Below are 18,068 nucleotides of genomic sequence, written 5' to 3'. Positions count from 1 at the left end.
TCTTAAATAATTAGTTTTTACTCTCACGTTCCAAAGTCTAGGGGTCTAAGAAATGCGACAAGGGTGTGGAGAAGGGTGTACATCAGTACAGCCTAAAGGAAGGGATGGTCCAGTGGGGATAACTCAAACATGCAACAAAGTTAACGAAAAGGGCACATAAAGCTAACAGGCAAACAAGAAAGCAACAAAGCAACAAGACACACGACACACCAAAAGAGTAACGGCCTAGCAGACCCTGGGGGCCTGCCGTTCACCATCTGAAGTCTCTTTATATAGGTGGTGGTGACCAATAGGCAGATGGTAGATGGAGCTGGTAGGCTTCAACTCCTCCCACGAAGTCAACCTAAAAGGGACATGACACAAAAACACAGCCAGCCACACAGAATACATGGAAGCATACATCCAGGGACGCAACATTACACGTCATAGAAAATATGTAATAATTTTTTTTTTAAATGTTCAATTAATTAGGTATCCCCAAACACACATTAACACATATCAGTTGGGCATACTGAATGACTCCTTTATGTAATATCAGTTGAATGTCACTCATCTGAGATGATGCAAAACAAGTCTTTTTTAATGCTGGGTATAATGCGCTTTGTATTCAGATGCCCAGATGTTGATTGACATGCTGTGCCCTGTCCGTGAAGGTACAGGCCACCCCACGCGTCGCTCCCTCACGTGCTCGCGCACACGATTGTCACCTGTCACCGCAGGCTCGACCTTCACTGCTCCGCAGATGACGCCGCCGAAGCCCCGCCTCCGACAGGAACGTACCAACAGCAGCTTCGACGACGGGGGGCTGCGGTTGGATGAGACCGACTCCGTATCATCCGATATAACCGGAGAGAAGAAGAATATGTTGATAACATTCACGTCACAGTTCTGTTCAACCTGCAACAAAATAAATCCACAACATTACCGGATTTGTGTAACCGTACGTCCGCCAAGCGCACACACGGCGGTCCCTATTTTGCCAACGTGGTATCGCCCTAAATTCCATGTTGAAATGTGGGCTTCCAAGAAGAAACCAAATACTGTCGTACACAGGTCCGGAGCGAAGGGCGAGCGGCTCCCCGGGTGTATTAACAGTTTATGCGGCGACGCTAGTTAAGGCCCCGCGCCCGTTACAATGTCCACCCCTGCACGGAGGCGGCTCATGCGAGACTTCAAAAGGTAAAAAAAAAAAACAAAAAAAACTTTTTCTCGAAACCCGCCGGTCGGACCGGCCGCCCCGCGGGCCGTGTGATAACCCCCGTCCCTCCCCGATCGCCTGGTGTCGTTCGCAGGCTGCAGGAAGACCCCCCCGCCGGCGTCAGCGGCGCCCCCTCCGAGAACAACATCATGGTGTGGAACGCGGTCATATTCGGGTGAGGACGCGTAGCGGCTTCCCTCGAAAAGTCAGTCGCCTGCCGCAGCCTGTTGCCCTTTTTGACTCATGCGCTCACCCCCCCCTTTTCTTTCAGGCCAGAGGGAACTCCATTCGAAGATGGTAAATCCCGAACCTGCCCTTTAGGCCCGTGTTCTCACGCCTGGCACGCTTTGTTGTGCCCTGCGAGGTGACCCGTCCTTTTGGTGTTCCTTCACAGGCACATTTAAACTCACAGTGGAGTTCACGGAGGAGTATCCCAATAAGCCTCCCACGGTCCGGTTTATCTCGAAGATGTTCCATCCTAATGGTCGGTTCCCACGCACGCTCCTCGGCTCGTTTACTTGTTCGGCCCTCTTGACCGTGGTTTGATTTTTTTTTTTTTTTACATTTTTTTTATTTTATGGTCCTGCTTTGCCCAGTATATGCAGATGGCAGCATATGTCTCGACATCCTTCAGAACCGCTGGAGTCCAACGTACGACGTGTCCTCAATCCTTACTTCAATACAGGTACCGGTGTCCAGCAGACCGCATGCTCTGATGATAATCAGCACTCGCCATATTAAAAGAAGTTGACTGTACAATTTATTTTTGTTTGCAATTTTGCATGTCTTCCATCAGCTCCTCAGAAAAGGATTCAATGGAATGCTTTTGCCATTGCGTGCCTGCGAGTCTCTGTGCAAAACACCACAGCCACAGTGTTACGGTCATGCAGGCCTATTGAAACCTCAAAGTTATCCCAGCTGCACACTGTGGACACCCTTGCTGTAAATATTGTGGGAGCAAATGCAAATCCCGACGATCAGCCTATTCAGAACATGCCATGAAAACAGCATTTATTTCTTATATAGCCCAGAATCGTATACAGTATGTCTCAATGGGCTTGACCCTTCTGCATGCAAGGAAAAAAAAACTCTCTAAGAGAGAAAAAAGAAAGGAACAAACCTTTGGAAGGAGTGATACAGAGAGGGATGCCCTTCCAGGGTAGAGTGAGCCTGCAGTCAAAGAAAAGGGAAGAAAATGCAGGACTATAATCTGAATCTGATGATGGCTGAATGAAATTGGTGTTTTGTAAGTTATAGGTGGTGCTGAAATGACAGATATAGGATTATGTGGTTTTGTTTCCTTCCTTGCAGTCTCTTCTGGATGAACCAAATCCCAATAGTCCAGCCAACAGTCAAGCGGCTCAGCTGTACCAGGAGAACAAACGCGAGTACGAGAAGCGAGTGTCCGCCATCGTGGAGCAGAGCTGGAGGGACAGTTGACTTCTTTGCCGATTGTCCTGTGAAGAATGCTGGAACCCTTTCTTGTGTGTGTTTTAGCTCATGTAGTTGAGTGGTTTTAGTATTTCCCCCATGCTCCGCTTTGTGGGTTGTTCAAGCTCCCATGTTCCTTCCCAATTCTTTCTGTGCACTTTATTCCCAAATGTTTCATCTGAATTCTCACAGAAGACAGTTGTGGCCGGCTCCACAATGCTCTCCCAAATCCCCACCTCTGTCTGTTTTTTTTTTTTTTTTACTCTAAACCAAATGCCAGTGTGTCGCTATCAGGATGTGTGGTGGTGCACAAGGGATGTTATACATCGGTGTGTCATACATTTCTACTGGACTGATATGGTGCTGACTGGTGACTGGTTGATCAGCTGTGCCTGGACTTGAACAGGCCTGCGTGTGAACCCCACCTTTCGTGACTGTGTGTGCGTGCTGATTACATGCATGTACCATGTTTTACATCTCTTTGTGTATCTCTAATATGTATGTAATATGAATACGTTTGGATTTATGTATGGTATCTGCAGGCTGTTCATTTTTCAGCACTTATTATTAAAAGGGCTACCTTTTACTAAATAACCTGCAAGGACTGCACTTTAACACATAGGTAATTACCAAGTTCCTGGGTAACACACTTTATATATGTTTATTATCAGTGTTGAGCCGTCTTACACCGTAGAAAGCGTGACGTGCATTTCATGGAGCAATGGGCGGGTGCTTGTGAGTATGGGCCAATCGTTGCTCAGGGGGCGGGGATTAACGAGTCATTGGTATTATATTTTGCCAAAATGTCGTGTTGGAGGAAGGAGAGCAAACCGTAGATTGTTTTTTTTACTCTTTTTCTTATATGGCTATTAAATCTGTAACGCTTTCGGGCTTTTTTTTTTATCGTCGCCCCGACTGACCTCTAGCCCCGCCCCCCTACGTCATTTTCAGTCGACAACGCATTAGTGTACAGTGGTGAGGGACACTGTCGCAGAGCTGTCAAAACTGTCACTGCACGCGTAATTCCTTGCGGGGACATTTTACGCGTTGCCGGAGCCGCGCCTCGGCGTGTGAGGATGAGGTCGTGTGCGCCAGTGTGCGGGTTCGCCAAGCTGGCGTGGAAAGGCAACGTGCGCGCCCCGTGGACCCCAAAACACAGCGGCGTGCTGCTCAGGTCGCACGCCTCCTGCCCGGGTTCGTCGCCGAGGGGGTGGGCTCGGCCGACAGGGCATGACACAGGAATTAAGACCTATAACAGCCTCACCAAACAGAAGGAGTCCCTGGTACTGCGGCAGGAGGGAGTCGCCACATGGTATATGTCGCCTGTCGCCACATGGCATATGTCGCGCGGAGTTGAACGTGCTTTTTATGTCGTTTGAAGGTACAGTTGCGGACCCACTGTTTACGACCATGCCCACTTGGGCCACGCCTGGTAAATGCATGTTCTTCAAGCCTTATTCTGAAGACGGCGTATTTATATTTGACAGTGTACCATTTATAATCTTTTTTTTCCAGCTCTTACGTCAGATTTGATATCCTGCAGAGGATATTATCTAAAGTTTTTGGAATTAATGTGATACATGTGATGGTCATCACGGACATTGATGATAAAATCATCAGGAGGAGTCTGGAGGTAAATATTCCACTTTAGTATTTGTGGCATAAAGAATACCGTACAATTACCATGGTAACCAAACAATATGGAAACAGTGAAAACTAAATCTAAATATAACATGCCTGAACACGAGTTCTCTTGCACAGGAACGCATCTCAGCCACCGTGCTGTCTCAAATGTATGAAGAGCACTTTAGGCAGGATATGCTGGCCTTGAAGGTGGGCCAGGAAAATAATTTCATTCATTGCGCCATAAACCGCGTAAAAAAAAAAGGAAAGCCAATCAAATTTTTCATTACAAGTGCTGCAATTCTGCCCTCCCAGGTGATTCCTCCTGCTGCGTACATACGGGTCACAGACAACATTCCACAAATTGTTGCCTTCATTGAATGCATCATCACAAATGGGCACGCTTACACCACAGACCGAGGTAGGTCCCTTTAGTCTGGTTCATCTGAATTATTCAAAAACAGAGCAGCGTTCCACAAATGTATTGTTTTCCTTGTAGGAGATGTGTACTTTGACGTCCAGTCCATAGGGACACACTATGGTAAGCTGGTGAACGTGGGAGATACCACTGGGGAGTCAGGTTTGTTCTTTTTTCATATTAATGAGAAACATGTGATGTTTGACTTGCTTCTGATGTAATTTAAATGTACTTTTGTAAATTCACTTTTCTTCAGGGGAGACGGGTAAGCGGGATAAGCGGGATTTTGCTCTGTGGAAGGCATCCAAACCCCAGGAGCCTTCATGGGAGTCACCATGGGGGAGAGGAAGACCTGGCTGGCACATTGAGTGCTCCACAATTGCAAGGTTGTCTGTCATCTTCTTGTTAACTGAGCCTTCCTGGATTGACTCAGGTCACCCAGTTTCAAATGATGTTGCAGCTGTAGATCCAGTGCAGAGCTAGAATGTCTTCTTGGTGGGAGTCAGTTTCGCTTCATACTGCTTCATCTCCAGAACATGAAAAACAAATATTAATCTACAATATGCAAAATTAATTGCTGCAAAAATTAGATGACGACACAGACAACATTGCCTGTGCTTTCAGAAGGATACTGATGTAGATCACATGCTTTTGTCTCAGTTCTGTGTTTGGGAGCCAGTTAGACATCCACTCTGGAGGAATTGACCTGGCGTTCCCTCACCATGAAAATGAAATTGCACAGTGTGTTGCCTACCACCAGTGTGAACAGTGGGGCAACTACTTCCTGCACTCAGGTAGCAGATTTACACATATATACATCTATTTAATGCAGCTGTAGTAGCCATTGAGTAAAAAAAAAAGTCATAATGATGCTGAAATTTGTGTATGCATGCCGTGGTCTATTTTATGACCTACACTTCTTAAAAATCTTAAAGTATAATTCTTTTCAGGTCACCTTCATTTAAAAGGAAGTACTGAGAAGATGTCAAAGTCACTGAAAAATTATATCACCATACAGGTAAGATTTTGAATTTTTGACATTATTTTGTAATGATTTAATAGTGACAACTGCACATATATGTCCAACTGTAGGAATTTCTACAGTCTTACACTGCCAACGAATTCCGTATGTTCTGCCTTTTGACCAAGTACAGATCAGGTAGGTTGTGTTCTATATTAGTAATATACAATGGTTGTCCTAAATATTTTCATTCATTTTTAGCAACTCAGTCTTTTAAAGATACACCCTCATTAAGTAAGATGGAGAAAATATATTTAGGATAGAATAAAAAAAAAAAAGCTTGATGTCTGTGTTGTTTTATTGAAATGTATACAATTTTAGAAATGTGTTGTATCAGTCATATAGGTAACCCCGCCCCCTTCCTTAGCCATAGACTACAGTGATGCCAGCATGAATGAAGCCTGCAGCAAACTGGCCACCATTTCTGCCTTTACCCACAATGTTCAGGCTTATATGCAGAATCGCATGCAATGCCAGCCTGTCCAGGAGGGGCTGCTCTGGGACAGGTATGTATTGTATTATTTCGATTCCAAGTTCAAAAGGTTTGTTCCTCCGCCCACATGACTAAAAATACTATTTTTCCCTAATTCTGCCCTCTGAAGTTTAGCCAGTACCCAGGCTAGTGTCCGCACAGCACTGGCTGATGACTTTGATACCCCAAGAGCAATGGATGCCATCATGAACCTTATTCATCATGGCAACACTCAGCTACAGCCTATCACCAAGGTAACCTGCCTTATGAATGATGGCAGATTAGATGCTAATTGTATTGAAATAACAATCCTGTTTTACTATTTTTATTCAGGTATGTTTATCTCTATTGGATATCTGCTGTTATCACAGCTAAACACTGTGTTTTGAAATCCATTAATGAACTCATTGATTTAGAATGTATTAATAGTGCTGCTTATCTGTGGTCAGTCTATAGGGTCACCAAGGTCTCCAGCTGTGTTTGGGGCCATTTTATCCTACATCAGAGACATTATGGAGGTGCTGGGAGTGGACCTGGTGGATCAAAAGGTCAGCGGTTAAAAAGTCCATTGGACAGCTTTGTTTACCCTACATTGGGGTGTAATGTTCAACCCAAAATAAATACTTACGTTAAGTTTTAGGACACAATCATTGTCCATTTGGGCTTGAACAATGTACCATTACACCGGCTTGTTGCTTTCACAGAAATCCCACATGATGCCTAATTCTGGACTCTTGGAGAATGTGGTGGAACAGCTGGTGCACTTCCGCCGTGAGGTACGGAACTTTGCTCTGACTCCGGCCCCTGCAGATACCTCTGCTGGTGGCCAGGCTGGCAGGACTCGGCTGCACCGAGACAGGCAGCCCCTGCTGAATGCCTGCGATGCCCTGAGGAGAGACCTGGCAACACTGGGGGTGCACATTAAAGTGAGTAGCTGCGTATCAGTATTCATTATATTTCAAACTTCTTTTTTAAATTAGTACAAAGGATATTGTTTGCAGGACCGAGGCACCACATCTACATGGGAGGTGACCCAGCAAACATGACAGAGGAAGGAAATGCACTTTGCTCCTGAGTAATCCCATCTGACTGTGTAGAGTTTGCAATTTGGAGTAAACCGACATTATAGAGTTCCAGTCGCTGGAACTCTATTTTTTATTTTTTTTTGTCTTTGTAAGCAAGACTTGACGATTGAGGCCTGTGATGGTCAGACATGGAAATGGACTTTAGTAGTCCAAGCATATAATGCTGGAAGCCTGATGCTTATTGTATGTAATTTTATTTATCCATGGTTCTTACAAGTTTGGTCAAATGGGATCAATAAAGCAAAAAAAATATGTACTTTGAACATATTTGTCTGGATTTTGAATTGTGCAATCCATTGAGGAAATGTACTTGTAAACAAAATGTGGCAGGTTTAAATCCTTTCAAGGTGCCACTGAGGTACCAGTGAGCAAGGAACCATCTGCACACACTGCTCCCCGGGTGACTGTCATGGCTGCCCACTGCTCACAAATCAGTGATGGGTTAAAAGCAAAGGACATCGTGTGCTGTGCTTGCAAAGCACCACAATGGCTGAAAACAACTTTGACAGGCAAAATTAAACATACATTTTTTATGCTCACTATAGACAGATCTTTTGGCGGAAAGATCATACACCTGAAGGTAGCTGTGCAATTTATTGCAATATTAGACCTTTATTAATAAATCATCCTGTAATAACTCTGGCCAGATTTAGCAACTTTTGTGTTATAGTATTTAAGAATTTAAAAGGAGTTCTGGTTTGCATTTGTCCAAGCTATCATCTTTAGTGGTTTTTGTGTGCTACTATAGTTTAAAAAACTGTTAGGTCATGGTATCTCAACCATAGGCTAACATTTCAAACGTTTTTCTAGCAGTTTCTATTCCATGAATGAAAATGAAGACGTGCTGTGTTGTAAAATTGTGTAAAGTGTCTAATTTCAAGGTATCAACAGATGAAACGTGTCTGGATGTGAAATCGTGTAGAAGCAGTGTAGAAGAGAAAAAGGTTACACGAAATTCACTGCAGACGACTTTATCCCCGGAACACATGGGAATGAGCTCTACTGCACCATCGGAAATAAATGGCCCACACAGTTTTTCTTACGTCCGTGCATTTAAATGATTTCCGATATAAAAAAAATGAATATTTTAGCTGAGGTTGTGACGTCAAACTTTCGGAACTATCCGCAGGTCACGCAGTCCCGTGACGTCAGCGCGTCAGCATTTAAATGAAGGCGCTCGCGCGGCTGGGGCCGAATTGAGCGCATTTCTCGCGAGTTGCTTCTCACCTTTGCTGACGCCCGCACGAAGATCTGATGCGTTTCACGCTGTTTTTATACTGCAAATACCAGAACCGCGTGCCGCCCGATATCTTCTGGCATCTTCTAAACTAAGTCGCTGGAACTTTTTTTTTTTTTTTAAGTTTCTTTTCTTTTTTTTTTTTAAGTAAATGAACATAGACCGCAGCATTAAAGTCGCTGCTCGGCCGTTTCTTTCCACTAAACGGGCCAAGAGGAACATGTACCGGCCGTCGCGGCTGAGAAAGGCCGACATTAAGCTGGCGGTGCTGGGGGACATGAACGTGGGGAAGACCTCGCTGCTGAGCAGGTACTCCGAGAGGCGCTTCAAGGACACCGTGAGCACCGTCGGAGGCGCATTTTACCTGAAACAGTGGGGCCCGTACAACATCTCACTGTGGGACACTGCGGGTTGGTGTCTGTGTCTTGTTTACAAGTCTGCAGCGTTAGGGTGGTGCATACGATGGGAATATTCATTGTTGTACCTCTAGAAAGAGGGGGAAAAGCTGTCTGTGTTAAGTGGGTATAAACACTCGCCTATGAACCAGAAGAGCCAGGTTCAAATCCCCCCTTATTACCATTGTGTCCCTGAGCAAGACTCTTAACCCTGAGTTGCTCCAGGGGGGGACTGTCCCTGTAACTACTGATTGTAAGTCGCTCTGGATAAGGACGTCTGATAAAAGCTGTAAATGTAAGTCTCTTCTCTGTTTAAAGAGCGGTGGGCGCAATTGCTCAATTAGGCCTTGAATATGTTGCCAGATATCGCCCAAACGACGCGAGAGACATTCGCGGTATTCTCCAATTAACCAGTTCACCTCTAAACGATGTAATATACATCCGACAGAATGGAACGTGTTCCCTGGTTAAGCGTTGTTGTTTTTATAGAAAGCCACTTAAAACAGTTTATTTATAAAAAGCAGACATGGCAACCCTGTCAACTCATCTCAGTTGTCCAGGTGTGTGTGGTATTTTTTATTATTATTATTATTATTATTTTTTATTTCTTTTTTCTCCCCCTTCCTTCCTCTTCATTCCCCCCAGTAAGCACATGAGGCTCTGTCTTACCTAAAATCTACAGTTTTACACTTTATATGGGGGAAAATTCCTTCAACACAACAGATGCAAATTTTAGGCCAAGTTTGGACTAATGTTCCTGCCAACTAACTGCAGGCCTGTTTATTACACTTATGCAATTTCTTATCTGTTCTGTTTAGATAATCGTTTTCTGTTGTCACCCCTTGTATACATAATTTTATTGCTCAACTCCTGTTAATTGGACAGTGGACATTTGGTTTCGTCATCATTGATTTTTAACAACGGTGAACATTAACTAACCCAGTCTTTGAGAGGTTCACACAGAGGTCATTGTGGCGTACAGGCAATTCTAACAACATGGCTTTTGCTGTGAAGTACGTTTAACACTGCCGTTTACTACTTGTGTATTGTCTTGCGCCATATCTTGCAGTCCACATCAATCAAGCCTGGTGTTAGGCTTATAGATAGGGAGCAGGTCCATGGCATGTAAAATTCTGTGTAGTAAACCTTAACATGTTCTTAAACCTTTAACCTTTGGATTTCTCCAAAAATGTGGTGACTTTTTAATATAGAGGCCGTTGCTGGGAATAGCGAGGCCTGTTTTATTTTGCCAGTAAACCACTAATTAAGTTTATTATTTAAGTGACTTTTTCTAAGTTGTTTGTATTTACTTGTTTTGTTGCCAGGTCGGGAGCAGTTCCATGGTCTTGGTTCCATGTACTGCCGGGGGGCGGCGGCCATCATCCTCACTTATGATGTCACCAGTTGGCGGAGTCTGGCTGAGCTGGAGGAGCTCTTCCTGCCACTCACAGACTCTGCCAACAGCGACTGCATCTTTGCCATTGTGGGCAACAAGGCTGACCTCACTGACATTGGGGCACAGGTTCCGGAGGAGGTGCGATTAGATGTCACATTCACTTTACAATACCGAACACTAACCTTCGGTAATGTAACAAACAAAAACTGTGGGTGTGTTGTACTTTACACATTGTATCAAGAAGCAGCTGCCAATGCCCATCAAGTAGGTGTTCAATATATCAAGGCATCAATATATAACACATTTATCACAACAGAACCCTCCTTTTTATATATTTATTATTATTTCATAAGTGTAGCAGACCGTTCTGTGTCTTTGTAACAGATTCACACATCACAATATTTGGGTCACACTATGCTGTGTGCACAAGTGGCAGGTACTGTCAACCATCATAATACCTAACAATGATTAATCCCCCCTGCTGTAATTGTGGCACATTTGGGGCTGGACTGTTATCATTGATTCGTTTATGTTTTAGTGGTCATGGTTTGGTTTGACCTTTCACCTGTCTGTCTCCAGGTGATTGCAGAGGAAGGAATGGTCCTGCCTCACCCCTCCTGCCTGACTCCACCAGATTCTCCCGTGATGAGCAAGCAGGTGACTCGTGATGACGCCATGGCGCTGTACAGGCGCGTGCTTCACTACAAAGGGCTGGACGAGCACGTGCACCCACCCGCCGAGACGGTGTGCTTCGAGACCAGCGCCAAGACCGGCTACAACGTGGATGCGCTCTTCGAAACGCTCTTCTCCCTGGTGCTTCCGTCTATGCTGCAAAACCGCTCCCAGCATGCCGAGCTGTCTACCGTGGAGCTGAATGACTGCGTGGACAAGGATGGGTTGAGAAGGGCGGCGTGCTGTGTTTGAGGCTGGTTCCTCTACTGCAGGACGTGAATGGGTGTCGACTAAACTTAAAATATTTCAGGAAAAGAGGCATGTAGATGGTCCAAGATTTTGAGAGGAGAATTTTAAATATGGGGCTGTATTTTAATGGTACTAAGACCAGGATGGATGAGCTGTAGGGGGACTGTGAGGCATGTTTGCTAACGTAGTGTAAAGTGCATCTTCTGCAAACAAGAAAGCAAGATGACTGTAGTGGGAACGGACAACCTAGAAACTTTCTTGTTTTAATTTGGTTTGTGATCTAACTGTGACTAACTTCATGTGATGTTAGCAAACGTACTGGTTTTAGTAAAAAAAAAAAAAGCCTGTATTTGTTATTTTTTAAATTAAACACATGTTATGCTTACTATGGGTTAAAAAAATGAATAAAAGATGGGTATATTTTTCTATACCGCCTGCACAACATAGAATGTTATTTCTGAGTTTGTTTTTTATTGGTTTAGGTCACAGTTATTGGGTTTTTTTTTTTTTTTTTTTTTTTTTTTTTTTTTTTTTTTTCACTTTAGTTTGAATTATACCAAATACAGACTACAATTACTTTAACATCTGGGTGGAGGGGAGCTTCTGAGGTATATGTGGGTGTGTCTTTTATAATTTTTATTTATTTCTTTTAATTGTGGTACTGGCATCTACTGTGTTTAATAAAGAGTATCTCCAAAATACATAAATAGTTTCATTGATTGCCATCGCAAGTTCTCTTCATCTATGGCCACTAGAGGACTGTCTAAGCTCACTGGGTTTGATCGATTCACACACTGTGGAGAACGTTCACGAGACTGGTGAGCGAGGCATGAAAGACTCTTTCCTCAGTGAGAGGAAAAAAGTGGTGCAGGTCAGGCTTCATACAAAGGGAAACCGGCATATCGAGGTCGCTGGTTTTCACAGCAGGCCGTGACTGTCGTAATAACTGGAGGCTTGTATTCAGTACTGTGTTTGAAAAGGGGAAACAAACTTTCCTTCTCTCAGCAGAGAAGATACACATCGTTGCTGTTATGTTTCTTGGCTCATTATGCAGCAAAATTCTATTTAATGCCTGGTCGGCGGTACAGATTAGATCATTAAATCACCATTTACTGTTTAACACAGAAGAAATAAATAAAACTGTGTGACTTTGTAATGTTTAATTGTAACAGGCCTGTCTTCAGTTATCGGTTTTATTTCTCATATGTAAGTTAACGCAGGGACAACGTTACAATGAAATGCGTAGGACAAGAACAAAGCTAAAAGTAACTATTTACATGTAAATGGGGTGGAGGTGTACAGCATGATGAAATATCCATTATGAGAATTTCCAGGTTGCTTTATAATACATTTCTATTGTGCTTAATTGTTTAATTGCCTATTGTCCTGGTCAGGCCTTAGTCTCTACTGTATTCAGAGCAGTGCAAATCTGTAGTCTTAGGTCAGATCTCAGATCAGTCAGTGAAGAATTAATCAAGTCACCTACTCAGGAAGTAAAGACGAGTATAGCTTCTCAGTTCCCGTGCAAGTCAAGCTCACGTAACCTGTCATCCCTAAGTAGTGCAAAGCCGCTGTATGCTCCGCTTAATAGGAACATTCTGAGAGATTGCATAGGTTTTTTACATTATTTTTTTATCATCATTATCTATTGCCACGTCACCTCAGATTAGTCTCATTTCTGCCATTGACAGGGGTTTCGTAACGTCCACTGGTGACCTGGGCGACCAGGTGTGACCTTGATCACACAATGTGACACCTATTTACACTCAGATCCCTGCAAGCCTCTTTGTGTTGTGGATCAGGCGACCCTTTCAGCAATAATCCGCCCCTTCTAAGGAGGCTATCCTCCTGTTTCTGCCTCAGCCTGATAGCATTAGCCACTTCTGGGCCCGTGGCCACGACTACTGTCAGGTTTATTTCCTGCAGGATGCGGTCGCTCAGGGTTTCTGTGAAAGGGAAATTATGCAATTATGATGCTTAACCTGTCCTGTGCACCTGAAAATATTATCCTTCTCGAAAACGGGCTCGGATTTCTTCTTGGTTTCTTCTTAATGAGAAGATGCAAACACAGACCAGGCAAAACATCGGCATATTTGATCTGAAAATATATATATAATATATATATATATGAAAAACATTGGTAGCACGATATATGATACCCCACACACCAATTACGTTAAAATAAGCAATAAATGAACTGAATCTGTGTTAAATTTATTTTGTTATTTATTATGCTTTATTTTGCACACAGAGACCGGTCTGTGGAAATCTTTCATACATGAAACTATTTGTTTGGGCCACAATTTATGACAGCATATGTATTCAGAATGTATGTTTTACTTTTTTCCAGTGAAATGTGTATCAGCTTGTATAACACAGTTGTGTAAGAGGTCAGATACGGCCAGAAAGAGTGTCCTTATGCACGGTTGCTGCTGTTTTTTGGCCATGAATCCATGTCACGTCAAGACACAGCTGGAAGTGAACCAGACGAGGAGCAGCACACTGGCCCTTCAGAGCCACCCACCTCTGCCAAATTCAGGGTTGCGCCTGTGCCGCCACAGGGAGTCCTTCTTCCCTTTCAGCCTCCGGCCTCCACCGGTCACCAACACCCATCAGTCTCCATCAGCCTGTGGCAGCTGACAGGAGGTGCTGAGAAGGTCTGGTAACTCTCCACACTCAGCTACTGTTCTGGGATCAGCCGGTACCGTTGCTTTTCCAACTGCCTGCGTTATGGAAAAGGAGCGGGATCCGGCCTCAGAGCAGTGACCCGCTCCTTGAGCCCCATCTGTTCGGATAGCGACGGGAACACCAGGCTCAGCTACGGCGCTCTTATTGGGGGGTGGCCGTGTTTATACCCTTGCAGGCCTCCTAATCACTGACCCAGTCGCCCATCGGCCCGTAAACAACATTCCACGGAGTTCCACGTTTCAACCTCGAGTCTGATCAATATGGATGGAGGTTTTCTCCCTGAGCACAACAGTGAACACCCGGGCGGTTCAGTTGAAGCCTTGTTCAATGTTTGCTTGTAATGTCCGTCCATATCTGGACTGTGGAGGCCAGGAGAGGTCTGACTAACATGCTAGGAAACATGAATCTAAGAGACATACCAGACATGCACTGCTGGCACCTGCATAGACGACGGGCCAATTAGCCCATAGCACAAACCTAGCGCTTTCGTTCAAATGCTAATTTACAATTCCTCTGCAAGATATGCGCTTGCTAGCATCTGGTTAAATTTCCGTGCTACTGGAGGCTGCAAACTCCAGGCCATAGGCAGCATTTTCACATGTGTACAAATGCAGACAGCATTAGGGTGCTTAGGGTGGTAGTAGCCTAGTGGGTAACACACTCGCCTATGAACCAGAAGACCCAGGTTCAAATCCCACTTACTACCATTGTGTCCCTGAGCAAGACACTTAACCCTAAATTGCTTTGGGAGACTGTCCACTGTAAATACTGATTGTAAGTTGCTCTGGAAAAAGGCATCTGATAAATGTAATGTAAATGCATTAGCATTCGGGCAGTTGGAGGGTGAGGGAGCTTTTGTCATACAGCAGGGATCAAGTGGATTCTTTGTTGTTTTGAGGTCTGTTCTGTTGTCTAGATCTCCAGGAAACCACTTCACAAAGCTTCTGGCGAGTGTATAATCAGATTAGCCTTTTATCTTATTATGTGTAAGGTTAGGAGGTGGACAGTAGAGGCTTGATCCCAGATTAACACTCCTTTCCTGAAGCCCTTTCTGAGCGCAGCCCCAGGTGTTCACACCCGATTAGAAAAAGAAAACAATTGATGGTGGACAGAAATGTTTAAATATTGGACGTTTACTTGGAATTTACATTTACAACATTTATCAGACGCCCTTCTCCAGAGTGACTTGCAGTCAGTAGTTACAGGGACAGTCCCCCCTGGAGACACTCAGGGTTAAGTGTCTTGCTCAGGGACACAATGGTAGTAAGTGGGGTTTGAACCTGGGACTTTGTGAAGTCCCATAAAAGAAGAAGGGTGTCAAATTTCAAACCGGAAACTTTTTAACGTTCAGATTTACAAGCAACAACGCCTTGAGTGAAAGATCCATTTTAATATCCTAGTCTTTAGGGTCCTGGAGGGTTTATGCATTAGTTTACTTTTATTTATGGATGCCATATTGTCATTGGCTACTCACAGGGGCGGTGGTGGCCTAGTGGTTAATGAAGCAGCCCTGTAATCACAAGGTTGCCGGTTCGAATCCCGATCCACCAAGGTGCCACTGAGGTGCCACTGAGCCTGTAATGGCTGATGGGTTAAATGCAGAGATCAAATTTCACTGTGTGCACCGTGTGCTCTGCTGCTGTGTATCACAAGTGACAATCACTTCACTTTTTTTCACGGAGCTTCAGGCTCTACCACATGCAGAGCGGGAGTGCATCTTGACTCACACACTTTCAAGTCATTAACTCTTTGTGTCCAGCCAAAACAAAGGGTCAAAAGGGCCAGTGCCCTGACAGAGGTTTAATCTCTTCTTGGTAAGTTACACTAATTGCAGAACAGAAAACAAACACAATTGACACCATGAGGACCAGTCAGTGCCTCGCCACTAGGGGGCGCTGCCAGTGAGCTGGCTGACAGTTCCTACTGTGTCCCTGAACCACCGTGTCCCTTAGGACCCATGAAACATTCATTCGTTTGACAGATTCTCCTATCCAAAGTGACACATGAAGAGCACATATTCCTCAAAGAACAACAACAAAAAAACTGAGTGCTCAGATACATGGAAAGGGGCAAAAACAAGCTTTAGAATGCAGCAGGGTAATTTTAGCTTGACTCAAATTCCGGTCCCTGCTCGACTATTTTAGGTACTAAAGCATTTTGGCCCATCTTTGGCTTAGTCCCATTCATCACGCACCCAAAAAATTATAGTGACCAAATTATTCCACATATTCACGACTTCACAGGTCACTACATTTCTGTATCTGTGGCCCCGGGATATCTGGGGGGTTCTATGGACTATTGTCATGTGTATAACTGATTGTTTTGGGAAATGAAATTACTTCGGCACAGCAATCATAATGTGATTTTTTTTGGCTAATAATGTGCTCGGTCAAGGGTGGGTGACACGGAATGACCCTGTAGGTTTTCAATGTTCTTCAAATGTGCACAAAGAGGAAACACCAATCAGAAAAATTGATACGATCAATAATCAGATTTGAATTGCCCCCACCGCAACACAAAATCTCTATTCTTTTGACATTTTCATGGGTATGAGAAACACAGTATAATGTAATTAATCAAGTACTATTGATAATTAAGAGCTAATTGATGTTAATGAAACTTTGATGCCAAAAAGGCGATCATCAGGGGTAGACAGTGCTGGAGAGATCAGGGTTACCCAGGTTTTCAACCAGGCCAATTGATTGATAAATGCACAAATTAATACAAAATTCAATACATGAAGTACATTGAGGGAAGAAGGTCAGGTCTTTTTTTGTGGCTCCTGTTGTTTATATATTGATTGCTATTGTGGCGAAACCATTGTCACCATATGTGCATATGTCTGCTTCTCGGGCCCCGGGGACAGCGTCAGATTGGACGGCGCTGTCCGCTGAGTAGCTGTGTTATGGATAAGCTCCGGACGCTGCCGTTATTTATTTATGTATATGTCTGCCGTCGTGTCAGATTAGTGACGAGCTAATGCCTAAAACACATGCTGTCGGGCAGCTTTAGTGGCTTGGCTCGACACTTGAGCATAACAGAGCATATGAGCAGATGTCACAATGCGGGGTCTGGGAGGGGGGGGTGGGGGGTGGGGTGAGATGGGGTCAGGGGGCACAAAAAAACATCAAAAACAACAGCAACAGTGAACAATACGATCCCCTGTACATGAATCCACACAATAGGCAGCTGCTCACTTAACAGCGCGGGGTACGTATCAACAGAGACCCCAAATCTGCTCAGATTCTCAGAATTTAATATCCTAATCTCCTCTAGGAGGGATTATGAAACCAATAAGGGTAAGAGGCGGTGGGAAGCAAGGGGTCATCAGTGTGGGGGCTTTTTTTTTTTTTTTGGCCTGCAATAGGAACACAAAAAGCCAAAGCGGGGACGGAGATAAAAGATTGGGGCCACCCGAACGAGAGCGGCCCGTCCTCAGACGCAGATTACTAACAACACTACCTGCTTATGGCACATCCACGCCGCAACAAAAGGGCTCTGTGCGCCGTGTGCTGCTTATGGCGTCTCCTGCGGCAGATTAGCACCATCCGAAACACGCAGAAACACATAATTCGCATGAGCGAACAAAACAGGATTTCACAGAGTCGCGGTGAAACAGTTTTACCCGGATTAAAAGCGCTCGTAATGAAACGTTGGACAATAACATTTACAGCATTTACCAGACGCCCTTATCCAGAGAGACTTACAATCAGTAGTTACAGGGACAGCCCCCCCCCCGGAGACACTCAGGGTTAAGTGTCTTGCTCAGGGACACAATGGCAGTAAGTGGGATTTCGCAGTCGAGTGTGTTACCCACTAGGCTACTACCAGCACTACCAATAACGGGCCAGGCAGCGTGGAAAACATCGAATGACCGGCCCCTTCCAGGCGCCCTGTGACCCGAGTAGCTTGATGTCACACAAGTTGCTTCCCTGACGTGCCTCAGCAGCAACAGGGAATCAGCTCGACGGGATCTGTAGTCGTGCCCTGACCACCCAGAGTCCCAAGGAGTCACTCTTGCCAAAACGCTGTGATGTGATTGCCACCAATCTGGTGACAAGAAGCCTAGTGTGCACAAGACCACAGAGTCACCCTGAGTGTCTCCAGGGGAGGACTGTCCCTGTAACTACTGATTGTAAGTCGCTCTGGATAAGGACGTCTGATAAATGCCGTAAATGTAAAA

The 18,068-nt window shown here is 44.5% G+C and overlaps 3 protein-coding genes across 4 annotated transcripts; all 3 read left to right on the top strand.

The window, feature by feature from the left end:
* The first annotated feature begins 1,032 nt into the window (after positions 1 to 1,032).
* LOC114764805 (ubiquitin-conjugating enzyme E2 A-like) lies at positions 1,033 to 3,281 on the top strand. The gene is made up of 6 exons (XM_028954743.1): positions 1,033 to 1,179; positions 1,293 to 1,373; positions 1,470 to 1,495; positions 1,593 to 1,682; positions 1,795 to 1,883; positions 2,510 to 3,281. Exons 1-6 carry the CDS (start codon positions 1,136 to 1,138, stop codon positions 2,636 to 2,638), a joined length of 459 nt encoding a protein of 152 aa, XP_028810576.1. The 5' UTR covers positions 1,033 to 1,135; the 3' UTR covers positions 2,639 to 3,281.
* A 296-nt stretch (positions 3,282 to 3,577) lies between these two features.
* Positions 3,578 to 7,511, top strand: cars2 (cysteinyl-tRNA synthetase 2, mitochondrial). Of its 2 annotated transcripts, none has more exons than XM_028954857.1 (15): positions 3,578 to 3,941; positions 4,011 to 4,061; positions 4,145 to 4,262; positions 4,391 to 4,462; positions 4,568 to 4,673; positions 4,752 to 4,832; positions 4,927 to 5,056; positions 5,331 to 5,464; positions 5,621 to 5,688; positions 5,763 to 5,829; positions 6,059 to 6,197; positions 6,294 to 6,417; positions 6,613 to 6,711; positions 6,868 to 7,089; positions 7,165 to 7,511. In XM_028954857.1, exons 1-15 carry the CDS (start codon positions 3,706 to 3,708, stop codon positions 7,207 to 7,209), a joined length of 1,692 nt encoding a protein of 563 aa, XP_028810690.1. In that variant the 5' UTR covers positions 3,578 to 3,705; the 3' UTR covers positions 7,210 to 7,511. The 2 variants fall into 2 exon arrangements, with proteins under 2 accessions (XP_028810690.1, XP_028810691.1); XM_028954858.1 differs by having other exon boundaries at positions 7,151 to 7,511.
* A 1,215-nt stretch (positions 7,512 to 8,726) lies between these two features.
* On the top strand, positions 8,727 to 11,434 carry LOC114765154 (ras-related protein Rab-20-like). The gene is made up of 3 exons (XM_028955240.1): positions 8,727 to 8,895; positions 10,206 to 10,402; positions 10,856 to 11,434. Exons 1-3 carry the CDS (start codon positions 8,763 to 8,765, stop codon positions 11,198 to 11,200), a joined length of 675 nt encoding a protein of 224 aa, XP_028811073.1. The 5' UTR covers positions 8,727 to 8,762; the 3' UTR covers positions 11,201 to 11,434.
* The last annotated feature ends 6,634 nt before the right edge of the window (positions 11,435 to 18,068 follow it).

This window comes from Denticeps clupeoides, chromosome 15, assembly GCF_900700375.1.
Source record: "Denticeps clupeoides chromosome 15, fDenClu1.1, whole genome shotgun sequence".
Lineage (NCBI taxonomy): Eukaryota > Metazoa > Chordata > Actinopteri > Clupeiformes > Denticipitidae > Denticeps > Denticeps clupeoides.
The sequence above is the reverse complement of the archived record's forward strand: the minus strand, read 5'-3'. Positions and strand labels throughout refer to the sequence as shown.